A 25883-nucleotide genomic window follows, 5' to 3' on the forward strand; every position below is an offset into this window, starting at 1 on the left:
GTGAGCTCGAGATCTTTCTACAGCATCGTGTCCGATCTCCTTGAGGATGTTCCTTATTACTGTACATGTCAGTACCGAGGTTGCTTGGTGGATGGGTCCATCTCCTTTCAAAACTGTACAAATGTGATGTGCCTGTCTGTGCCCGTTATTTCACACAAAGAGTAAACAGGGAAAACTTCAGAAGTGAAGAAAGAATTAAGAGAAACATTTCAAATGTGTTAAGAAATATTAGTTTTATTTAACCAGTTTTCACAGCTGAATATTTATTCTATAAAAACTTTACAGATTGTACAGTTTATATATAGTTCAAACTACAGAACAAAAAAAGTAGGTCCCACAGATGCAAAAATACTGCACCAACCAATCCAAGTAAAGGCAGATTTACACTCGGTAAGCTCTCCGCGAGGCCGGGAGGTGGTCGGTTCTAAGTAGAAATTTCAAAACTGTACAAAAATAAGGTTTTGATTTTATTTCACTCTTCATACATTCAATATGATTGCAAGCTCAGAAGCCTGCCAGGGGACAGGCTTCTGGAATCGTCCCCACCCCTGGCGGGAATGCGGACATCTATTTACACAGGGCACTCTCGGACAGCATCCTGTACTTGGTATATTGTGTAGACGTGAAAGCAGAGACCAAGAACATGAAACGTTGATATAATAAGGTAGTTCTCTTAAAAAGGAGTTTCTGCATTTAATAGTGTGCCAAAAGAATTTTAACTTATTAAATAAAATATATTCTAAGTGAACCTAAAAATTACACTTTATAAACATAAAAATACTTTTTATTTTTGGTGTAATACATCGGTCATATCTGCAAATAGAAAACCAAAACTGTATATAAAGTAGTAGTTCTCACCCAGCAACAAGAAGCACTTATGTAGTTATTTTTCAAAAGGGTCAGAAAAACTAATTATAAACCTGCTAAGATTAACTTATAATTTAAGATACCATACTGAAGCTAGTCAGTGATTCACTAATACTGCAAAACAAGCTTTCCCCTAGAGAGAGTGGTTTCTTCCTGTTAACTGGGTAAGAATCAGACATTTAAAAAAGAGGGAAGAATCAATTGATACCTCAGCATGAATCCTAGGCATATTTTACGTTGGGGGTAGGTCCATCAGTGGGTGTTGAACCAGAAATACTTATCCTAAAAGATTTAGAATTTTCTGTCTCTGAGGCTTTGGACCTCTTAGAGATAACAGCACATCTGAGATCTTTCCGTATTTCTATCTGGGGTGGGAATGGCGAGGCTGGCTAACACCTCTAACACCTCTTTTCTTCTAGAAGGAAAAAACAAGGAAAACAAATATTATTTCTGACTTTTCTGACACCCAAACCAAGAAAACACACTTTTTTATACAGTACTAGCCGAAGATAACAAAAATTAGAGTCTCAAAGAGCAGCCCAGAGCTCACCTTTTATACTTTTACACTTGGGTGTGTATTAAGTATAAAATAATGACGTTTGGACAAAGGAGTTTTGTAGTTATTTATTTTAAAGTTACAGTACTTAAAAACTCCTTGGCAATAAATAGCTTGGCTGTCTCAGGTCCTGCCTCCCAGCGGGAGCCCCGGGCGAGCCTGGCCCGGGCCATCAGAACTCGTCGATCTTCCTCTGCAGGTACTTGAGCATGGAGTCCATGCCCTGTGCCGAGCCCCAGATCTTCTTCAGGACCTCGCACTCCCGCTCGTTGGCCTGCTCCAGCTCCAGCCTCATGTTGCAGCGCACAAGGGCCTTGGATTCCTCAAGCACCTGCAGCAGATGACAAGCAGGGAGTGAGCAGGGTCTGTGGCTGCAAGCGCTGGCGCCTTGCAGCCCCTATGCTTTCGGAAGCAGATACCAGACCCGAGGAGCCACCTGGCACGAGGAGGACCAAACACTGACTCCTGACACGTGCCAGGCCTGACACGCGTGCATCACGCACTTCACTCACTGTGGGTGTGGGACAGACTCTCAATTTCAAAGGGCTGTTAAGCTACTTCTTGACAAGCCATGCTCTCCACACCCTGGTTCTGCCCTGGCAGCAAGACCAGCCTTGGGCCTGTGCTAGCTCTGCGGCCACCCCACTGATGATGCCCACTCCTGGGAGGCTCACTGAGAAAGCCCGCTGAGGGGACTTCTAACCGGAACTCACTCTCTGTAACGAGTTGTTGAGATGTCTGGGACAGCTTACGCTGGAGCTGTGTCAGTTAATAGGAAATGACATTTCACCCTGTCATTTGCTAAATGCACTTTTGTTACAAGCACATATCTAGCACTTACTGAACACAAACCTACGTTCACTGAGGGGAGAAAATGTGTGCAGAGATGCAAGGCTTTGGAAACGGTAAAGAATTTAGAAACAATGGTTTTTGTAACCCTCCACGGGATGCTCCTCAGTGACTACGTCTGTCTAACTGCGCTCCCCTAGCTCTGCAGAGAAAGGGCGGAACACGAACTGGACGTACGACAGGGTTGCAGGAGGCGAGCTCCTTGATGCGGACCATGACTTCCTGGGTGAAGGTCCCAGGCCAGAACACCTGGGAGACCAGCCCTTTGCCACACGCCTCCTGTGCCGTTAGCTTCCGCCCGCTGAGCAGCATTTCGTTCGCCTGGAAGGAAGAAGAGTGGAGGCCATGTGAGCCGCAGGGGAAGGCGGCAGGGAGACTCAGCCCGGAAACTCTCCGCTCCGAGTTCAGTCAGTGCCCGAGGGTGAAGCAAGCACCGTGAGGAGTGGCCCACCAGCCGGGGACTCTTATGGAATCTAAGGGGCTCACATAGAGCAGAATCACACGGACTAACCAAGAAATCTAAGAAGGTCCATCTGCTGTAGATCAAGCTGCAGCAACACAGGGCTCCGGGGGTGGGGAGCCAGGCCAGGAGGGCAGGGGGCGCCCACCACGCAAGCGAGTGGAGGATGCAGCTCCAGTGGGGGAAGTCCAGTGGGGCTTCCAGCTGGACGCCTGGGCAGGGCCTCGGGGGGCCCCAGGCAGAGAGGCCCTCTGGGGGCGTGGGCGCTGGCCTACCTGTAGCCCTGAGAGGGTGATGGGGGCCAGGTCCCCACAGGCTGGAACAAAGGGGAAGGTGTGAGCACCCTGCCCAAGGACACATCTCTTCTCGCAGCTCTGGGTGTGGCGGGGCCCAGAGGGGCCACACTCTGCCAGCAGGGGTCCCATGGGCCTCAGAAGCACGACCACTGCCCGGGGAGGGGAGAGACCGGGAACCCTGCGTCCTCCCTGCCCAGCCAAGAGCAGCAACCAGTGTCCCCAGGACGGCCCCTGAGGCCCGCAGGGGGCAGCTGGGTGGGGGAAGATGGGATCGGCCTTTTTCTGCGGCTTTTCTCCCCACTTAATTTTAACGTCTGGTGGTGCTTCCTGCCTGAGGCAGGCATCTCGTGGAGCCCTCCTCTCTGTCTTTCCCACGCGGAGGGGAGGCAAGTTCTGAACCCAGAGGAGAGGTGGAACAGCTGTGCTGCCAGCTGCTGGAGGCCATCAGGACGGCCGCCCAGACCCCCAGGGACTCTATCAAAGGGCAACACCGGAGTCCGCGCTCAGCAGTGAGACACAAAGCCACCAGCCGCTCTGGTCCACGGCGGGGAGCGGGGACTGGTTTGCGGGGCTGCCTCACAGCTCGGCTTCTCCCCGCCCCGCCCCCGACACCCACCTCCTCCCCAGCGTCTGCTTCTGTAGCCCCTCGCCCCCGACTCCACCTCCTGCCCTGGTTCCAGGAGCGAGGACCACCAACATCATTTCCAGAGAACAAGAGCTACAGCCCAGACTCCTGGTGTGGGTGGGTTATGCAGCGGAGCAGCCCTGCTCCTTCAGGCGTTCCCTCAGAAGTGCCGCTACTGGGGTACCAGGTCAAGACCCTTTCCACTGCAAACTCTGGTTGGTTTGGGTTACAGACGGGGTATTTATTCCTGGCGGGGATCAGCATTAATTATGCAGACACGGAGGTCCTTCATGGAAGGAGGGCCTCTAGGAAATGATGCCAAACAGTGTCAATAAACATGCTATGAACCAAAACATGACAACTTCCCATGGGTTCATGAATGAAGAATACGATTTCATGACTTAAGGACAAGAGCTGAATACGCATGCATTTGATGGGAAGTGCCCACAGAGTGACGCCTTGTATACAGTTAAGAGAAGTGGTAACCAAGGATGGTTCCCAGGACGAGTTAAGACGAGGTACTCACAGATGCTCCTCCCATAATCTTGGGGAACATGACGGTGGAACAGCCATCTGGACTCTGTCCAAAGGTGGTATAGGGAGTCTGGAACCACGCCTTTTCGTTGGCCCAGACCACATCACAGAGAGGCAGGATGGATGCTCCTAGCCCAATGGCTGGGCCGTTCACGGCTACGATAATAGGCTTCTTGAACTGGATGAAGGTGTTCACAAAGTTTCTAAAACAGAAAACAAATGGGGGACTACTCAAAACACTGCACATGTGAGCAACAGAAAGAAATCTACTTGTATGGGATTTAGTACGTCTACTTGTATGGGATTTAGTACGTCAAGACGCGAAGGCCGTGCGCGTCTGCTGCTGCTGCTAAGTCGCTTCAGTCGTGCCCGACTCTGTGCGACCCCACAGACGGCAGCCCACCAGGCTCCTTCGTCTACTTGTACGGAATTCAGTACATCAAGACGCGAAGGCCGTGCGCGTGACCCTAACTGACTGTTCTGACAGCCTCCTGGCTGCAAAGGGCCCGGGCTTGTACCGCTGTGCTGTACAGGCTGAGCAGCGCCCCGGGGCGGGGACGGGGGCAGGGCGGCTGTCCCTACAGACCCCTGTGAACTCCCGGGGAGCAGCACAGCAGAGGGCACTCAGCTTGGGCTCCAGGAACCCTGTCCTCCCCTGATGACAGGGAGGAGCCCAGGAAACCCAACAGGCTGCAGATGACTACTCTAGCAGCTCTCCCACAAGAAACCGGGCCTGGGGCCACAGGGACAGCCTGGGACGGGGCAGGAGCCTCAGCGCCTGGGTCTGGATGTGGTCTGTGACTTCAGACAGCTCACTGATAAACTGGAAACACGAGTATTCCTGAGTTTATATGGAACCGGACGGAGTGACTCAGACGCAGAGATGAGACGCTCAGAGGCTGGTGTAAGACCCAAGACCCAAAAGAGCATCCCCCAGCCTGACACACGTCTGCACAGCACCTCCCGCCACTCACGACGACCACCAAGCAGGCCTCCCAGGGGGCGAGGGATCTCACAGCCCAGACAAGGCCGCTGGTGTCTGCTTTAGGATCAGGCTGGAAAGCTGGGCTGCAATTCAGTTTAGGGTTGGCTGGTGCAGCCTCCTCCCCACACCGGAACCTAACTATGTTCAGAGGCTGAGTCTTGTGAAGACTGAACACGGTGAAGAAAAGGACAAACACACCCGAAATGAGGACAACGTAACTCCTTCAAGGCCGTCTGAGCTCTAGACCAGAAGGACAGAATTCCAAATCGTAAACCCTACAGCCCCAGCTGCAGTACCAACAGCCTGGGTGCCGAGCCCTACAATTCAGCAATTTAATTAACCTGTTCAGATGGGCTCTGAAAATCACAACTTAGCATGCCGTCCCCCCTCCTCCGCAGACACAGACATGAGGGGCCGTGATTTCGGGCTAGGGCAGGATGAGGCGGGTGTGTGTGTGTACACAGCGGGGAGAGGGGGCCTCAGAGTTCAGCAGCTGCACGCCTCACTTGGGGGACTGTTCTCCAAGGCCTCTGCAGTCAGCCCTCAGCCCACGGAATGAGCACGTGGGGTCCTGTCAGGAAGATCACTCTGGGTTTCAAGGACACAAAGAGAGCCAGATAACCTCTAAAATAGTCCCTGAAATAATCCCAGACCATCGCCACGAAGCTGTTCAATTCTGCCACCTTCTGAGGATTCTAGATCAACGGCCCGTGACGGAAACGCATCATCTATGCTCAGTTACAGACAACTGTTGACAAAGTCACTGCCAAACCACCTCCCTGACTTAAAGGAGACGTCATCCCCTAGTAGCACGACACTCAGCTGCTCCTGTGAATGGGGGCCAAGTGGAGACGGTTCCAATACTGACAACTGCAAACCACAGACAGGGATGGTAGCTTCATATGAAAGAGGGGATCAAACCTATATAACAATAAAGAGATTCTACAGAGCAATGGTAGATTCTTGGTCCGCAAGGAGATCCAACTAGTCCATCCTAAAGGAAATCAGTCCTGAATATTCACTGGGAGGACTGATGCTGAAGCTCCAATGCTTTGGCCACCTGATGCAAACAACTGACTCCTTAGAAAACACGCTGATGCTGGGCAAGATTGAAGGCGGGAGGAGAAGGGGACGACAGAGGATGAGATGGTTGGATGGCATCACCAACTCGATGAACATGAGTTTGAGTAAACTCTGGAAGTTGGTGATGGACAGGGAAGCCTGGTGGGCTGCAGTTCAGGGGGTCGCAAAGAGTCGGACTCGACTGAGTGACTGAAGTAGAAGTGGTAAAGGGAATGGATTACTCCATGTAGCATGTTCATATAAAAGAAAAAAATCTGTTTCTAAAATAATATTGCAAAAAACAAAGCTTGGATTTTTAACAGGCTGGAGAAATGTTTAGAACTGAATTATTCCCCCTAAAGAAGATGATTTTTATTATTTTTGCTTGGAATGATAACCTGCTCTAAACCCGGGGCTCCTCCTGGGAGCAGCATGAATGAACCAGCTCGCCCTGGAGTGGACACCATGGCTCCTTCTCAGAGGACTCGACCGAGCCATGCGAGGACTCTGAGATGCCAGAGCGAGCACACTCCACAGAGAAATCCCCTTCATGTTAGAAACAAACAAAAGCTGCCAGACAAAAGTTCACACAACTGCTTTTCTGTTCAGTAGAAACACCAAAGGCTCAGCGCCACGGCTGCCGGAGGCAGGAGGCGGGAGCTGCCTTTGGGCCTGGACACTCGAGACTGTCTGTCTGCTGCTTTGGGGGACGTAAAGCAAGCGTATTTTAAACCTTAAAATCAAAATGCACAAGCATTCAGATGTGCCCCATACAACACACTGAATTTACACTTCAGTTTCCTCTGAATTGAGTGAAAGGCTACGCTGGGAACAGTGGGAAGGAAAGAGATTATATTTGCCACAAAGTAAGCTTAAAGAGACCATTAAACAAAATCGAAATTCTATCCATTCTTTTGGAGAATATTTACCATCCCACAGACCTCACCAAAAAGTTAGAAGATCACCAACAAACGTTAAGTCTCAGAAATGCTTTTGGGAAACAGGAACTGGGCTGTCCAGGGCTGGTTTCCCGCCCTCTCTCAGCCAAGCTCCCTGCCCCAGTGGCTCTGGGCCGGGACTGAACATGACAAGGTCAGGGTGCAGGGCGCGTTTCCTCACGGGCTCTGCGCCCTCCTTGAGCCTCTGCTCCTCCTGGTCCCACGGACTCCAAGAGCCTGACGTTACAAACTGATCCCTAATAACTTTATCACTCATGGGCTGAATATTTTTATCACAGTTAATCTGCAAACTGGTTCCCGCCAACGATCCAAGCCAGAGTTAGCCCCACAGACACGTGAGAAGCTCACAGTCTATGCCTGACCTCCTATTTCCTACCTTCCTTTTGGAAACTCACGGCGGTGCTGTTCTCTGCCCAAAGATTTAAGGAATTTGAGACAGGACACTACCGAGACAAACAAAAATATACACAGTAATAGCTTTGCATGCATAAACCAACTTTACACACAAAACATGAATTTCAGTGCAAAGGAGCCAAAGTAAAGGTTAAGCTGATATGGTGTGACTATTTTTCGGATCCTACATTAACAGAACTTCACATTAACAAAACACATCATTTAGAGAAGAACTGAGTGGATTTTCCTAAAGCAAGACTTGGCATTTCCCTAGAAGACCAATCCAGCTTTTTGTGGGGCGTGCTGGAGTCTCAGAAATGGAGGGGTCACCGAAGAAAACAAGCATTTAAAGCACTTGGGGTTCAACACACGAGATGGCTGCTGCTTGTTCTTCCTCAACCCTGATGCCAACAACAACAAGCCTGTGCCACAGTCAAGGGCAACCCTGCCCAGGGTGGGGTGGGGGAGGCGCAGGGGAGCCTTAGAGAGCTGTGTACAGGTGGGGTGGGGGTGCCGGCACTGAGGTGGACAAACCAGCTCCAAAATAACACCATCAGCTGTAAATTCAGTGTGATCTTACGGAAAATATGCAAAGTCACCACCTGAGGCCTAAGTGTTTGTATTTTAAAAAGAACATTCAGTTCAGTCGCTCATTCGTGTCTGACTCTTTGTGACCCCATGAACCGCAGCACACCAGGCCTCCCTGTCCATCACCAACTCCTGGAGTTTACTCAAACTCACGTCCATTGAGTCGGTGATGCCATCCAGCCATCTCATCCTCTGTTGTCCCCTTCTCCTCCCACCTTCAATCTTTCCCAGCATCAGGGTCTTTTCCAGTGAGTCAACTCTTCTCATGAGGTGGCCAAAGTATTGGAGTTTCAGCTTCAGCATCAGTCCTTCCAATGAATATTCAGGACTGATCTCCTTTAGGATGGACTGGCTGGATGTCCTTGCAGTTCAAGGGACTCTCAAGAGTCTTCTCCAACACCACAGTTCAAAAGCATCAATTCTTCAGCGCTCAGCTTCAAAGAACATCACATTCCAATAATCTACCCTGAAGGAGTGGGGTGGGTGAATATTTAGGAATACCTGCAAGTTATCCTAAAGCTACTGATGATTTGTCAAGGAACTACATGTACATCAATCGAGCAGCTTAATCTGAAAGTAACAGACGGTCCCATCTAGTGTCCTGCAAGTTTGAAATATCTGGGGATTTTGGAGAAGATCTTACCAACGTTACTGCCCCTTTGCAGGCCTGCATCTCCTTCAACGTTTCCATCCTATAAACCACACCAGACACAAAGGTTCTTGGGGTCCCTTAGGGATGTGACACTTTAAGGAGGTGGGCAGGGTGGTATGAGAGTCTTTCTGGCTGGTGACTGAGTTTCATTCAATTCAGAAAAAATTAGTCTCTGAAAGATCAGACAATTATACTTCCAGTGATTAGCATGAGACACATACAAAATATATACCTGCATATACTTGTTGCAGAATTACATGGTTCTACAAAAAGCTTCTTGTAATGTTATGACACAGAAGTGGAAAATCCAAAAGCAGAGGGACTAACCTAAAGTCATATCACTAAATGGGAAAAGCTGCAAAACAACATGCAGTACACGTCTACTTACTTGACAGAACCAAAAATACATCTATCTAATTTGTATGTGCGTAAGAGTGTGTGTGTGTGTGTGTGTGTGTGTGTGTGTCTAAGAATGTTCAGAAGAAGGCTGGGGAAGATCCATATGAACAGAGGATGCCTGTATACTGTTTAGTTTGAAAGACCGTTCTTGTGCGACGTTATGGAACCAGCGTGTCATAAAGCCGAGCTGATTTATCCTCGAGCCGACCAAATGGTAAGTTATCACGCGAAGGAGCGGGCATCTGCATTCCAAGGCTGCAGGTCCTGAACGCACATGATGGACACGCCAGCATGTGCTACCCTGGGCTCTCCCCCCAGACGCCAGCCCCCACAACACGCGCTGGGCTCGAGCCAGCCTTGACATCGGTTACCTGCTTGAGGCAAGTTGCCCACAGAATAGACAGAGATGTATTAACTCTTGCTAGCAGTGGGTCTCAGGGGCGGAGACGCCTCATGGGGTCTGGTTCACGCCGGTCATCTCAGTGGACCAGGGGTGCGTACCTGATGGCCTCCGCCATCTTCAGGGGAGGAGACCCCCACGGGGCCCGGCTCAGGCCGCCGAGCTCAGGGATCAGGGTGCATACCTGATGGCCTCGGCCATCCTGGCACTCTCCCTCTTGCGGTCGTCGGTCAGGCGCCGGATGAAGTAGATGAAGTCCAGGCCGCAGCAGAAGACGCTGCCCACGGCGCTGAGCAGCACCAGCTTGCTGTCGTCCGCCGCGGCTGTGCTCAGCGCACTCTGCAGCTCCTTCATCACCTGAAAGGCACCCAAGAGCATCTCCTCACCGCACCATCCCGACTCGACTCGCTGCAAGCGGGTTCACGGCCTGACACGGCTGCCCGCGTCTACCGAGTGATTCGCAATTTCCTTCTTTTCTGAAGCCAGGGGTGGGGAACAGTGGGGACAGAGTGTCATCACAGAAGCTGTCAGGAATGGAGTGTAACTGGAGAGACGTGTGGATCTGAGTCGCTAAGCAGTGTTGTCCTTGTGGCTCCTGGCGGGCGAGTTCTGTTCTATCCCCTCTTGGCATTTCTACAGTTTGGACAGCAGGTGGCACATGCAACCAGTTCAAAGAAGCTGCTGGTTTGGGTCTGCTTTGTTTTTGGACACCAGCCTCCCATTCTTCGGACAGAAACCTCAAGTTTGGTGCACAAGTGTGGTAAGAGCAAACACAGCGTGGGGGCGTTTTCAGTGGGCACAAACCATTCAAAATGGTCCCTACGAAGCACTCACAAACACGAGTGTTCTAATGATGTACCGGGGACCAGCCCGCAGCTGGTGCCCCGACCACTGGGCGACACTCTAGCTTTCTGTGCTTTAGTTTTGTCACCTGGAAAAAGCCAGACCTACCATCCACAAGCAGGAAACAAACAACTATTAGAACTTACAATTTTAAGCATGAAATAGCTCAGGTTCAAACACCTCCAATTTTAAATACGTCACAGAACTATTGAGCCTCTGGGAGCACCTGTCTCCCTCAACCCCCGGAAACTACTTAACGACCAGCAATAACCGTGTAGGAATCACTGCAGCTGAAGCTCCACTCCACGTGCAGCTGGAGACCAACGGGAAGGAAGGTGGAGTGAGCTTCTGGAGGGCTGGACCCCGGGGGCCTTAAGCTTGCCTGAACCAAGAGCTCTGGGAGCCCGAGGGGAGGGTGTGAGCACACACTTCACACGTGACTTCAGGGAGGCCCATCCCGCACCCCCCTGGGGCGGACGAGGGGCTCTTGGCCAGGAAGTGGGGGCTCAGGGCACCCCGCACCTCCCTGCTCATAGCTGGGCCCGGCCTGTGGGCCCAGAGACGGCAGCCCCCGCGGCGGCGCTCACCTCCGGGTTCAGCGAGTTGTTCTCGGACGACTTGGTGGACAGCAGGATGTGGGTGAAGCCGTCCTGCTTCCGGACCACGATGTCCCGGTACCTGTAGGCGCTCTCCGTCTGCCGCACACTGAAGCGCAGCCGCTTGTCAAAGGGCTGGTCTCGCCTGTCATCGATGAACTTCCTCTTGCTGGCCGTCACGCCCGTGACCGATGTCTGCAGGGTGGTGGTCCCGTTGGCCGTCAGCGCGTCCATGAACGGAGAGGTGCCTGTGGGGACCCAGGAGCACAGTCGTGAGCACCCACCACCAGCCTGCCCCGGACTGGGGACAAACGCCCGCGACAGACCTAGGGCTAACTGATAATCCAAGAAGGTGAGAGAGGAGAGCCTCTGCAGAGCCGGCTTTCAAAGGCATCTGCTGTCCGCACACGTCTGACAAGAGGGAGTTTGCCCTCACCTTTCCCTCCTAAGAAAGAAAGACGGGAAGGAACATGCTGGAGAGAAGCTGCAGGATTTGCAACTTTCCAAGAACAAAACTCAATGAGAACAGCTTTTGTGTACAGGACATATCCTGGGTGCGAGAAGTTGAAAGAAAAAAGGAAACTGATTCAAAGAAACATTACTAGAGCCAAGGCTGTCTGGCACTGAGCCGAGACTGCTTCTGGGTGAGGGTCCACTCGTACAGACGCATGAAGCAGCCCCTGGTTTCTGCAGGTCCACTACCCCCTGGGCCACCCGGGGCTCTTCCACGGGATGTCCGGACCTCTGTCCACAGTCCTGGTTCTGCTACGTTTGCAAAGAGCCTCCTAGATGGCTGGAGACGGCGTCCCCTCCCACCACCCAGAAGGTCCGTCCCGCTGAGACTCTGCGCTCCCAATGCAGGGGGCCCAGGTTCGACCCCTGGTCAGGGAACTAGATCCCACACACTGCAACCAAGACCCGGCACAGCCAAGGGAGTAACTTTTGAAAAAGAGTTCAAACGTTAAGGCAAATAGTTTATCCTCCTATTGGTGTGAACTGTCTAAATATTATCTAACCTGGTAATAAAGGTACAGAGACTTTGGGTGGAGGAAGGAAGGGAAAGAAACGAGAGAGAACTGGATGAGGCTTGACTAATTCGGGGAGTGAGAAGCCCTCTGAGAAGAGCATGACGAGTCACGAGTCAAACATTTCCTGCAACGTGAAAGAAGACAAGCTGGAGCCGCTGCAGGATTGGTGAGGGGACGTTCAGAAGTCAGACCATCTCCCTGCTAAAACAGGCAGGCTTTCATTCAGTTGGTGGAACTGGAGATTTCTGAAGTTAAAAACAGATTCACTTTGGGGAAAATCTGGGAGCAGTAATACATACGTGGTACAAGAATAAAAAAGTGCACGGTAAAAGGCCTCCCCCCGTCAGCCCGGGGCCCACAACCACCCCAGTCACGGAGTCTGGCTTCCAGGTCTCCTCCGAGACAGGCTGTATACACAGCAGCAAATACTACACCAACGTTTCCCTCTCGCCTGCCGTTAACAGACGCGCATGGTGGCGGAGGAGACCCAGCGTCCTGCCTCACTCGCCTTCAGCAGACAGTGTCTCGGGCGCTGTCGTCCACCAGCGCAGGCTCCCCGCGCCTTTCTCAGGCTGCTCAGCGGTCCCCTGACCGGACGGTCTGTAATGCTTTTCACCAGCGAGCCTCTGAGGTTACAGCTGAAGCTGCAGCACAAACCCCGGACTGTGTTGTTCCTTCCAACGTGCCGGCGAACCTACAGGGTCAGCTGCTGACGGACTCGGAACCTGAGTATTTCTAACGGGAAGAGCGTTTGACCAGTGGTCACCAGCAAGGGGGCACTGTTGGGTCTTCCTGAGGAAGCCCTCAGGTACCCTTCCTGCTTCTTTCAACCTTCAGCCTGTCCTGCGCTTGTTACAATGCAGTTTTAAGCTGTGTGAGTGCTGAGGGTGAGGTGACGGAGGGGCGGGCGCCCATGGCTTACCCGAGCCGGGGCGCGGACAGCAGCCAGGCCGCCTGGACCTGAGCTGTTGACTGGTGCGGGGCCGGCCCTCCCATCCCGGCTCCTGCTCCTGCTCCTGACGTCTCCAGGTGTCCCCCGGAGACCCCCGTCCCCAGAGGCGGGGTTTCCAGATTATGGGGCCACCAGTTTGGCGGCAAGCTCTGCACCTCTGAGGTGGCAGGTCCCACGGAGCTCTCCGCGGTTCTGCACGTTCAGATGTGGACTCCCGCTGGCTCGTGCTGACCAGCCCTGCTGAACTGGCCTTCACCTCCCTGTTACCCTCTGCTGGCCCTCTGCGGACGTCACGGGCCCTGCGATCTTGCCAAGGGCTCGACCCCACCCCCAACCCGGGGACCCTCTGTTGCCCACCCCGGGGCCTCGTGACTGCGCCCTATTTGGGTGGAGAAGTGCTCACAGCAGGGCTGACCTTGGGCGCACAGGTGCCAGCCCGGGGCCACCTCCCTCCTGACGTCTGTGCCAGGCCTGTGCTCCCCTGGGGCCTCTGGACTCGCTCTTCCCTCTGCCTAGAACGTTCTGGGCCTGGAGCTCTGAACAGCCGCTTTCTTCTGCTCAGCTTGATGGCAGCTGCAATGCCGCCTCCTCTAGGACCCACGTCCACGGCCCCTCCTGGCACCATCCACGTGCCAGCCCATTCTGGTTTTTTCAGCCCTCACCCCAGCTCTGTCTCACGTGACTTTTACTAACAAATCGTGGCTGGACGCCGCCAAGCTCCTGAGGGCAGGGTCCCCTCTACCGAGTTCACTGACGCACCCTCAGTGCTTAGAACACGTGGTCACCGCTGCCCGAACCAACGAGGGGAGCGAACCCTGACACCCCTTCAGCCCAGCTCCCTCTGCTCCGAGGAGAAGGCCAGAGGGCCACTCAGCCTCAGGACAGCTGGGGACCGGAAAGCCGCACTGCCGAGCAGAAGCCGGGGCTCGGGACTCAGCGAAGAGGCAGACACCGAGATCCAGGGAAAGGCTTCTTCCACGGCAGAAACCGTGCGGCACGTGGTCTGCCGCAGACCTGAGCCCTGACTGACTGAAACACGCGAGCAAAGCTGTCTCGTGAGCTCACAGCTCCTGGAGGAGGCGGGTGCCGAGACCACCAGCCGCTCTGCTAGGAGGCCCTGGCATGAAATCCAGCCGGGAAAGCCCACGTTTTAGTGTCGCCCCTGAAAAAAGTTTGTTTAAAAACATCCTAAGAGCAAAAGAGATACCCTCAAACATGTACTGCTGGCCCTGTTAAAATTCACTGCCTCCAAAAGTGTATTTCTAAAATGAAACGGGCTTCCAACCATAAGAGAATCAGTCTCTGGATTTCCTCACTGGCCTGTGAGACCCACAAAACGGAACAAAACCCACCACACGACCGGTTCAGACAGTGGACAACGGGCACCGAGGACTGTGTTTGCCAGTGTGCAAGAGGCAGACAGAGGGAGCCTGCCGACTCACCAGCCGTCTGCCTGGAGGCTGCGTCCAGGCTACGGGCAAATGCTGACCCGGGCACGCAGACGGGAGGCGAGGCGGCCCAGGAGGCTGGCGTCTCGGACAGTCGTGGACATCCCTCTCTGTAGCCTAAAGCCAGAGAGCCAGCACCACAGGGTTGACAGAACCCTCAGCCTCCTTTACAGAGTCTGACATTTCAAAATACCATTATCCACACTTGCTGAACCTAGTCCTATTCAACAATATAAAAGCCTATCATTTTATTCAGATGATATAATCTGCAAGGTGAATTCACTGAGAAAACTTTTCAAGTGAACATGAACTAAAGGTAGACAGGCTTTAAACCTCACCGCCTGCTTCCATCACACGTGCAGTGAGCCCTTTATCAATCAATCACTGTACACAGCTCTCCTCCAACTCCTTCCATTCCGGCCCCAGCCCACGGGGGTCTCTGGGTTTCAGATAGGCTTGCTCTGGGCTCTCTGCACAGGGGACACTGACATTGAGCAGGTGCTCCTCTAAGGTTTGCTGCAATGTGACCGGTCCATCAGGAACAACCTGAGCGCCTGTGCATGCAACGCCCATCGTGAGGCAGCCTGGGCTGCACCCCCCGGTCCCCCCAAGCTGAGCCCCCTGGGCCCTTGCCACCTCTGGGCCGTAAGAGCGGACTCCTTGGAGCAGGAGGGAACCCAGCACATTGGGGACACATGACAGATGAATATGCCCGAGCGCCGAGTGCTCAGCACCGGGTCCGCACGCCTCCTGCCTTCTCAACAGCATCACCAGGGTCTCCCTCTCCCTGGCTGGTACCACCCTGGGAGGCGGGTGGCTGGAGGGGAGAGAAGGACGCCTGTCCTGACTCTCAGCTAGAGACATGTGGGGTCTCGGCTTCCCCTCACGCGGCCGCGGGCAGGGACAGATGTGAGATCGCTGCCCTCCAACCCCCCTACCCTGCTCTGTCTGCCCCGCTTCCAGTCTTTCTCCTCTCGCTTGACCTCCATCAGCCTCACCGCTTCTCTGCCTTCTAGTCTGGATAACCAGCTGTGTTAGCTGTAGTCAACTCACACACTCACTGCCTGTATCCAACTCCAAGGCCACAACAGTGCACCTCCAGCCTTTTATGAAAGTACTTCTACAAAATAAGAAACTTTAAAACGTCAACTTAAATAAAAATGCCTCAGGTGAATAATCCGGTTTTTCTGTAAGCTGGTTCTCTCTCATGTCTCTGACAAATCCCCTCTTGGGACTCAATCAGGTACCACCTGCATCCTGGCTTCCTGACATGCGCTGGAGCCATACCGAGCCTGGGCTGGGGGCTCCACAACTGCGTACTGAGGGGCCACGCACATAGCATCTGTACGCAATTAACTCGTTGTTTTTAAGGAGTAAAATAACGCCAAAGGATGGAGGCTGCAAAAAAGCCGCGGTAGCGCCTGAAGCACATACAGAATTCCTTGAAACGACTAAACAGCTCATGAATGCCAGAGATATATGAAGGCAGGTAAATGGAAAACAGTGAAGTGAATTAGTTAAAAATCTAAGAGTACCCACAATTAAGAATCATTCTGAAAACCGACAGCAAAAAGGACACAAGCTGTGATTTCTTCAATTGGAATTATTTTGTTTCTGGAGGAAATCAATCTAAGAATATTAAGTATGAAAAAGCAAGGAGAAGGCTTAAAAAGATAAATACTGTTTTGCGACAAAAAGCGGCAATTAATAAAGACTATGCCATTTTAAATAAATGTTAGCTAATTAGATTTCCTAAAACCTACCTAAGATCAGCCTGATTAAACCAAAGATTTTGAACTGCGAGGTTCACGGTCACGTGACACTTGACGTGAGAAGTGCAACATCCCTCCATCCAGATTCTCAAACTGATTCACAGCAGATTCAGGGCGCAGCTTGGAAAACCATGCTCCTGGGGCCATTCTCCGCCACCCGGGGCCTCTGGGGTCCCTGGCGGGGAAGCAATCCCCTTGCGTGACTCTGAGGCCCACTGCCTGACCAACACGAGTTCCACCCTAACAGGACTCTCCCAGGGTCCCCAGGGGGAACAGCCTAGGTCAGAGGATGGAGACCAGTCAGAGTAATGGCTCCTCCCCATCAGAGGAGGGTCGTTAACGTCCAGATGACTGGAACAGACAAACAGGGAAATCAAAAGAAGGGAGAGACCATGTGACACAGACCGAGCAGTGAAGGACGTGGACTGGAAGACGGCAGGGAGATGGGAGGTGCTGAAGTGTCAATCAGGGTGTCAGAGACGCAGAGAACAGTCCACACGAGCGTGCTCCTCTCCATCAGCTAAGGCAACGAGTGAATCAAGGGCGAGAGCCAAGTCTCGGGGTCGGGGCACCAGCGGGGAGTCTGGCAATCGAGGCAATGATGACATCACCGCGGTCCTCGATCAGAGCTGCGTCCGCATGCTCACAGCCCGGCAGCCGAGCGGTTGTGTTTATGATCCTGGAACTGTTCACAGCTCATGTCACGAAGGAGCGTGAACACCTCCATGTGCGGAGGACTCCACACATCCTGTCAGAAGGCTTCCCATTCAGTGACAACTGTTCTCGCTTTCCCCCTATTCTTCCCAGAAAGCAAGAGGGGCAACGCCGGTCATCAACGGAGTTTCTCAGGAAGTCACAACGGGGAGGCAGAGGGGGACGACGTACACCACAGGCCCGTCGGCACTTGGGGTCCCGGGCATCTCACTGAATTGGTTTCACAAGATGAAAACTGAGGTCCAGCGTTCAGCCCCCCTCCTGAGGTCACAGAGTCCCCATCCAGAAGGTCAGAGGGTGCCGGCAACTCCCCCCAGACCTGCCTGTCCTATGGAAAACCTCGGGGCTGTCTGTCACCTGGAACTCCTGCTGCCAGGCGCGGCATGGGGAAGTGGCGATCTAAGCCCTCAGAGACAGCTCCGGCTTAGCTTTGCTTCATACATACCGAGTTATGCATTTCTGTCCTAAATAAAATATTAGCAAACATAATTTGGAACATAATTTTTTATTATGGCAAAATCACACGGCGTTTACCATTTTAATCCCTTTTAAGTGTACCGTTCGGTGGCACTAAGTGTATCCACAGTGATGGACAACCACCACCCTCCACCTCAGAACCCTCCACCTCCCAAGGTGAGCCTGTGAACCACTGAACACTCACCCCTCCCTCTCCAGGCAACCACCCTCCTCTTCTCTGTGTCTATGAACATCGTGACTCTAGACACCTCATATAAGCGCAATCGTCTGATACTTGTTCTTCTGTGTCCGCCCTATTTCATTTAGTATAATATCTTCAAGGTGCATCCATGCTGCACCTGTTTAAGAACATCCTTCTTTTCCAAGGATGAATAATACTCCATTCCAATATTAAAAAAAAAAACAAAAAAAAACCCCCACATTTTGTTTATTCAAGGATTCCCTGGTGGCTCAGAGACTAGAGTCTGCCTGCAATGCGGGAGACCTGAGTTTGATCCCTGGGTTGGGAAAATCCCCTGGAGAAGAAAATGGCAACCCACTGCAGTATTCTTGCCTGGGAAATCCCATGGACAGAGGAGCGGGCTACAGTCCATGGGGTCACAAAGAGTCAGACACGGCTGAGCGACTTCACTTCCATTCTCCAATGGCTATCTGGGTTGCTTCCACTTTTGGGCTGTTGTGAATAATGCCATATGGACATTCGTATTCACGAATGGACAAATACCTGACCCTACTTGCAATTCTCTGGATATTAATCTAGACTAGAAGTAGAATTGGTAATTCCATGGATTATATACAAATCTGTATCTGTTGACAGAAAAATAGACCATACGGTAATTCTAGGTTTAATCTTATGAAGTTATATTTAGCCTTTTCCTAAATTAGCTACACTGTGTTTAGTTAGCAATTATAACCAAACTCTTGGAGAAGATCCAAATCATGGACTGGACTGTGATGACTTCCACTTTCTCGCTAAGTTTCTCTGGTTTTCCTGGGATATAGAAGCGGAGGAGACAATCACTGGAAGGGTTACTACAATCAAACACAAACTGTAAAAGCATCTGTAGCCAATTCTGAGCTCTTGATCTAGAGACAGAATCCTCATAAAACACAAATTTATTTGTTTCTCTATGGCCAGGACTCACTTTCTCCCAGCCAGCCTTGCAGTTTGCAGGTACACGTGAGGCCGCCTGCCTCCTTGAGGGTGGGATCCAGGCCTCACCAGCCTGCACCTTCGGTCCTGAGCACTAGCCTTGCAGTTAGAGAATGCTGATAATATTCTGACAGAAGGAGAGTAAAAGGAACTTGAAGATTTTTGTTCTCTGGACTGAAAACACTCTGGTCAGCAATGTCACCATGAACTCTGCAAACGTCTACAATCAGTTCAGGTCACAACCAGAGACACGAAGCGTCCCTGCTGTGTTTGGAAGTTTCCTGGCACAAAGGTCAGTCCTCTGCAGCCTGTCCTGTGGAGAAGAGCCTGCCGCAGGCTCCGATCCTCCCTGGGGGTTCAGCTGAGTTCCCCGGAGGGCATTCATCCCTCAGGGGACCTGGGTTCCTGGATCCAGAGAAGCAGGGAGCCCTCAGTGATCAGAGGAAATCTGAGCATCATTTTTACTCAGTTCAGCAGAAATGGCAGTAATGCATCCCAAAGCTGTCAGCAGCAACATCTCAGACTGAGGAGCTGGAAACCCTCACAAGTGAAGTGTGCTCTTTGAAGACGCTGATGGAAAACTTTCAAGCAGGGACTCAAACTTTAATTACAGACACAAATTCAAGCTATTTAGTTTAACTTATGAAAAAGTAAAATAAAAAGGGAACACTACTACCAATATAAGTTCTATCATTCTAAATACACGTATCAGGATAAGTTCCTGAAGTGAATCCAGAAGATTGCTGATGCTTTAAATGCAATGTACTTTGTTTTCTTATCAACAGCCTCCAGTGTAAGTCATATGCTGGAGAGAAAAAAACTGAGCAAAAATCTTTATGCTGTGTCACTTTAAAGTTTCAAAAAAGGAACAGAAAGTGATCAGACCCACATTCTTCTTTGGTCCTGAAATAAAGGATTCACAAGAAAAACAAAACTATAAGAAGGATAACAACTACCTACGCGGCGTGAGTCTTCAGCAGAGGCATCTTATTATTCATCTTACCTACAAAAATTTTATTTCTTGCAAAAACGATTCTACCTTATTTGACACGGGACTGAATTCGCTCAGCGCTTTTCTTCACAAAATTTGCCTTGAGGTTTAGAACCACCTTTTGCAACTACAGCTTCAGTAAGAGGAGTAAGTAATCAATTACAATCTGATTTTCCTGTTTGATTTTCATAGTGCCTGCCCAATAATTTTAAATCCTACATATTAAAGGAAGACACGCTCGTGGTCAGATACATGTCAAGTACAACCCAAGTTCTACTCCAGATAAAATTAGTTCAATCTACATTTACTGCATTCAGTACATTCCTGGCTAAAATGTTCAAGTGCTCATTTCCTAGTGCTGGTAACAGGGGCGCCTCACAGAGGCCAAGACTCCAAAAATCCCTTCTTGGATCACACATCACCCCCCAGAGTAAGGCTAAGGTCAAGGTGTTTGCTGATATTCACAGCGAGGCCTACTTCAGCCTTCCATCTGCAAAGTCAACAGCAGCAAGGGACCAGGGATGACCACCTGTCATCTGGACTTTCTGTCTTTCCCACGTGTTCCCATCGCAGCCTGGGTCTTTCGTATTCACACGTCAAGGACAGCAGAGGACAGTACTACTTCTTCATGTAAAGTGAAGTCGCTCAGTCGTGTCCGACTCTTTGCAACCCCATGGACTATACTGTTCATGGAATTTTCCAGGCCAGAACACTGGGGTGGGCAGCCTTTCCCTTCTCCAGGGATCAAACCCAGGTCTCCCGCATTTCAGGCAGATTCGCTGGTAAAGAATCCGTCTGCAGTGCGGGAGACCTGGGTCCTTCGTGTACACTGACTTTCTGAAGCAGCCGCCTCCCCAGCCCTCACCTCACCGCTAATGACCAACGGCTGCAGTCAGAAGAGCACTTGCACTGACCCCTCCTGGGTCTCAAACGCGAGCACGACGCGAGGCTCACTGCTCAGGGTGTGCTCTAGGCCTCGACGGGCAGGAGGTCAGTAAAGCCACAAAGGCAAGGCCGCTGAACGCACAACTCGCCCTCAACAAGACGAAGCCGGGGTGACAGCACCGCGGGAAGCTGAGGTCCTGTACCTGGTCACCAAGAGCAGAACACAGACTTCACTCTGGGCTTCCTGGAGGCCAGGGCAAGGCTGGAAACCCCACTAAAAGACGATTCTAAACGAGAAAGGTACTGCGTAAGACGATGACCTGGTACCTCTAAGCCCCAAGAAGTCACTCCCTGAGGGTCTCTGAAACATCAAGAGACCAACATACACACACGCTCAGCCTCCCCAAACCAGAAGGAACAAGAGACGACGAAGGCAAAGAGACAGCACACAACAAAGGGAATGAAAGCCGCTCGGTTGTGTCCAACTCTTTGCAACCCCATGGACTATACGGTCCACGGAATTCTCCAGGCTAGAATATCGGAGTGGGTAGCCTTTCCCTTCTCCAAGGGATCTTACCAACCCAGGGGCTCGAACCCAGGTCTCCCACATTGCAGGTGGATTCTTTGCCAGCTGAGCCACAACAGAAGCCCAAGAATACTGGAGTAGGTAGCCTATCCCTTCTCCAGGGGATCGTCCCAACCCAGCAGTCGAACCGGGGTCTCCTGCATTGCAGGCGGATTCTTTCCCAGCTGAGCTCTCAGGGAAGCCCAGTCCACGGGGTCACCGAGTCGGACACGACTGAGCACAAACAGAGCGGACTGCACGCTCAGCGGGTCCCCCGAGTGCATCACGGTGCTGGCTTTCCCAGTGCTCTCCCCCACCGGGGGGTTTTCCTCCTTGAACAGGCCCTAACACGGAGCCTCATATGCAGAGCTGATCCAAGCAGAGGTGAGGGGAGGAGGATGTGCCGGCTCTCTGTCGGCTCCCAGACCCGCCCGGCATGGACGTGGGGCTGGACCTCCACCGGAGAGACACCGAGCATCCCTGGACTTAGGATGCACCATGAGAAAATGGGAAGGTGTGATTTTACTTTAAAAGGAAGCAGGCAGTGAGGAGAGATGCCTCGTCCTCAGAGCTAAGCTGCTGGGCTAGTGACCACCCGGGGGAACGGGAGGGTCAGACGGGCCACAGGGCAGGCCTGGGGCCAGAGACGGCCACCTCGAGCTCGTCACCGGCCCTTCCAGACAAGCTCTAATTGCACTTTCAGGGAGCTTTCAGACCATGAGAACAAGGTCAAAATTCAGCCCACAGTGAACTTTGAGGAACCGTTCTAAGTACCTGTGACACTCACTCAGAATTTAGCTTCTTTTTAGTCAAGATTTATCTCATGATGACCTAAAGGAAATTTACTCATAGGAACATAGAATATCTTTAAAGTTCAAAAAATGTGCTGTGAAGAATCACCTCCTGGGAGAAGGGTAAAGTATGTTGTCTGTACTAAAAACAGTCACCCACCCAGAGACCCCACTCCAGGGATTTCACCAAGAACACTGAAAACATGTCCACGCAACAGCATGTACACACACGTTCACAGCAGCGTTACTCACAGGAGCTAAATGTGGGAGTGACCCAGACGTCCATCAACAAGGTGGAATATTCACATATGGAGTATTATCCAGCCATAACAGGGATGAAGCATCCATTTATCACTGTCATGTCAGTTCAGTTCAGTCGCTCAGTCGTGTCCGACTCTTTGCGACCCCATGAACCGCAGCACGCCAGGCCTCCCTGTCCATCACCAACTCTCGGAGTTTACCCAAACCCATGCCCATCGAGTCGGTGATGCCATCCAGCCATCTCATCCTCTGTTGTCCCCTTCTCCTCCTGCCCTCAATCTTTCCCAGCGTCAGGGTCTTTTCCAATGGGCCAGCTCTTCACATGAGGTGGCCAAAGTATTAGAGTTTCAAAGTATTGGAGTTATCACTGTAACACAGATGAACTGAAAACACACCAAGTAAAAGAATACAGACACAAAATCCACACATTTGATTTCATTTACATGAACTGTCTAGAACAGGCAAACCCACAGAAGCGGACAGTAACTTATTAGTTGCCAGGGGCTGGGAGGAAGGTAGAAAGGGGAGTGATTCCAACAGGTACAAGGTTTCCTTCTGAAGTGAAGACAATGTTGAGGAACTAAATGGTGGCTATGGTTGCAAAACCATGAGAATGTACTTAATAAAATCTGAACTGTACAACACTTCCAAAGCATGCATTTTATGGTATGTGATGTCTATCTCATTTTTCTAAATGCAAAAAAAGTACCTATTCAAATAACAGAACCTCAATAGGTAGTTGATATATCAATACATATGTTTACACTCAAATTATATAAGGAGCTGTAAGATTAAAAACAGCGGAATTTGAACAGTCAGATTACTATTCCAAGAGGGGAACATTACAGGTCAATGTCAGTAGTAAGTTAGGATCTTACATCTATAATAGTACTTAGTAAAACAAATGCAACCATGTATAAACAGCATAAAATATCATAGCTAAGTTGAGTTAACTCGAGGAAGTCAAGGCTGACTTGGTGTTCAGGGAGAGGGGATAAGGAAGAAGCAGAACCCAGAGTAACTGACCTGTTTAAAGGGACAAACGGGAAAGAAAAATCTCAACAGATGTAGGCAATGCAATGGGAACTCGTGATAAAACACTGTTGGAAACAGAATGAAACCTGTCACTAACTACAGCTGCGATACTGAACTCCTCTGTGTTCACACCCTTTGCCATCCCTGGGTCTCCCCCTGTGGACTGGCAGACTCTTGCAGCCTTGAACCTGGAACAGACACACTAGGGGCTGTAGACAGGAGCTTGCCCTCCCGTGTCCTGGACTCCGCCATGAGAGTGATGAGATCACATTAGCTGGAGAAGAGGCCCAAGCTGCTGCCCCCTGGCGGTTCAGGCTGGGGCCGTTCAAGGCCCGACGAGGATTTTCAACTTCACTCTCATCTGAAGCAGCTGTAGGTCAGACCGTCTTGAGTGCTTCCTGGCTCCCCCGCTCACTGGCAGCCACCCCACATGGCTACCGTGGGATCAGGTGACTGACACGCGTAGAGCACCTACCCCGGCCCTGACGTGCATCAGACACACACTGGAAACACGCTGCACTTACTGCACACACAGCAGTGCAGTCTGCTCCTTTCAACCCGCCTTTGGACCTAACTGTGTTATTTCTCATCTCCTCCACTATTTTTCAGTAACAAATATGTCCATCTTTTATGAGCCTCGAACGAGAAAAGAGAGTAATTTTGAAGACTGTGACTGTAGTCTTTAAATTGAGGTAACACTGGTTTATGACAGTATGTAACTTTCATGTGCAGTTATCATTCGACTTCTGCGCACACTGCAGCGTGCTCACCAGTGGGGTCCGTAGTGTCCGCCCACCTTGCCCTCCTCCACCTCCCTCCTCTCTGGTGACCACCACTCTGTTCTGTGCGGTCTGTTCATTTACACACACACAGAAACATTACATATGAATGAAATCATATAGTATTTGTCTCTCATCTATTTCATTTAGCATAATACCTCCTAAGTTCATGTCGTCTCGAATGGGAAGATCAGATTTTTAATGGCTTAGTATTCCTTTGTGTGAGTGTGTGTGTGTGTGTTTATGCCTCACGTCTTCTTGATCCATTCATCTGCTGGTGGGCCTTAGGTTGCTTCCACACCGTGGCTATTGTAAACGCGGCAATGAACACGGCAGTGCATGTCTCTGAATCAGCGCCACCACACTCTTTGGGTAAATGCCCAGAAGCGGAACAGACAGATCATACAGTAGCTCTGTTTCTCGTTCTCTGAGAAACCTCCACACAGTTCTCTACAGCGGCTGCACCGATTTCCATTCCCACCAAAAGTGCACGAGGGTTCCCTTCTCTCCAACCCTCAGCAACGCTTGTTATTTTTTATCTTTCTGGTAACAGCCTTTCTAATGGGCGGGAGGTACCATCTCATTGTGGTTCTGATTTCCATTTCCACAATAATTAGTGATGTTGAACATCGCTTCATGTATCACTATTTTTATCCCTGGATTACACCTTTAAAAATAAGGGTCAAAGTCAACACTAATATGTTCCTGTATAAAAATAAGTGGGTCTAAGAGAAGAGGTCCTGTGGAAACGTTCAGCCCTTCCCTGTCTTGTGGCTCTTAGACAGGCAGCTGAACGCAAACCTGGAGGAAGCCCTGTCAAGATCAGAGATGCCCAGCCAGCAACCCTGACGTGTAAATAATAAATGCTGTGCACACCGAGGTTCTCAGATCACAGGTAACAGCCTTATGATGCTGACGGCTAAGTGACATGCCCCACATAACTCTTCGGCAAACCACCTTAATGATGAAACCCTGAGTTAGAACAAAGAACACCACACAGAACAGGGAAACAAAAACTGAAACGATGCCACTTACAACAACATCCAAAAGCCTTAAAAAGAATCCAAAGGCATCAACTAATGTAAGACATGTAAGGTCTCTGCTCATAAGACTGAAAGACACATGTGCTGATTGTAAATATGCCCATCTCCCTAAGTGACCAGAGTGACTGCAACCTCAGCTCAGATCCCAGGAGGGCTCTGTTCTCCTGGGGAGTGGAAACTTAAAGCTGACCCTATACTGGACGTGGACACGCACAGGGCCAAGAGGGACCAGGGCGCTCCTGCACAAGGACAAGGGGGAGGACTTCCTCTACCAGATGCCAAGACTTCAAGAACAGACTGGAAGCCTGGAGACGGACCTGCAGAGACAGTCCCTGGGTTTACACCAGAGGTGGTTATGCAGCAGGGATCAAAATGTACAGAACCTGACAGTTACACATCCTCCAAGGCAAAGAGATCTAAACACGAAAGCTTCTAGACGACGTCACAAGAGAACGGGTCTGAAGATGAGGAAGAGATTTAACAGCACAGAAAGCAACAGAAAAAATGGATAAACTGGAGTACAAAACATTAAAAACTCTTGTTCATCAAAACACCATCAGAGAATTTAAGAACTCAACTGCAGATTGGGAAAGGCCTGTATCACAGCTCCAAGAGAGGCCTGTCTCAGAGGCTGTGTACAGAGCAGACACACAAGGTTTCTCGAACCACTAACAAGCCACTGGAATGTCACGCCACGTCCTGTTCATGTGGAGACGCGAGGAAGGTCGAGGTACTTTCGGGATCATCAGAGCTGAGGGCCCTGGTTCTACGATAGCAGACTGTGCTCCCCGAGGGGAAGGGGCTGATGGGGACCAGGAGGAAAGAACCTGGGACCGGCAGATGGGCAAGACCAGCGCCCTGCCAGCAGGGCCCTCAGGCCAGACCCAGCGGTGAGCCCGGCTACCCGTCCGACCGCCACTGCCGG

The 25883-nt window shown here is 51.2% G+C and overlaps 1 protein-coding gene across 17 annotated transcripts in view; it reads right to left on the reverse strand.

Annotated features, from left to right (window-relative positions):
* Window positions 1–214: 214 nt before the first annotated feature.
* The window catches only part of CDYL (chromodomain Y like), a 148881-nt gene continuing 123212 nt past the window's right edge, over window positions 215–25883 (reverse strand). For all 17 annotated transcript variants that reach the window (XM_081521187.1, XM_081521196.1, XM_081521188.1 and 14 more), the window contains 5 exons: window positions 11056–11312; window positions 9810–9982; window positions 4180–4390; window positions 2450–2593; window positions 215–1754 (listed from right to left, as the gene is read on the reverse strand). In XM_081521187.1, the coding sequence (XP_081377313.1) occupies window positions 1596–1754; window positions 2450–2593; window positions 4180–4390; window positions 9810–9982; window positions 11056–11312 (944 nt within the window). In that variant the 3' untranslated portion in view covers window positions 215–1595. The remainder of the gene's footprint in view (window positions 1755–2449; window positions 2594–4179; window positions 4391–9809; window positions 9983–11055; window positions 11313–25883) is intronic.

This window comes from Giraffa tippelskirchi, chromosome 8 (genome assembly GCF_054371585.1).
Source record: "Giraffa tippelskirchi isolate mGirTip1 chromosome 8, T2T-mGirTip1v1.2.pri, whole genome shotgun sequence".
NCBI classification, from domain to species: domain Eukaryota; kingdom Metazoa; phylum Chordata; class Mammalia; order Artiodactyla; family Giraffidae; genus Giraffa; species Giraffa tippelskirchi.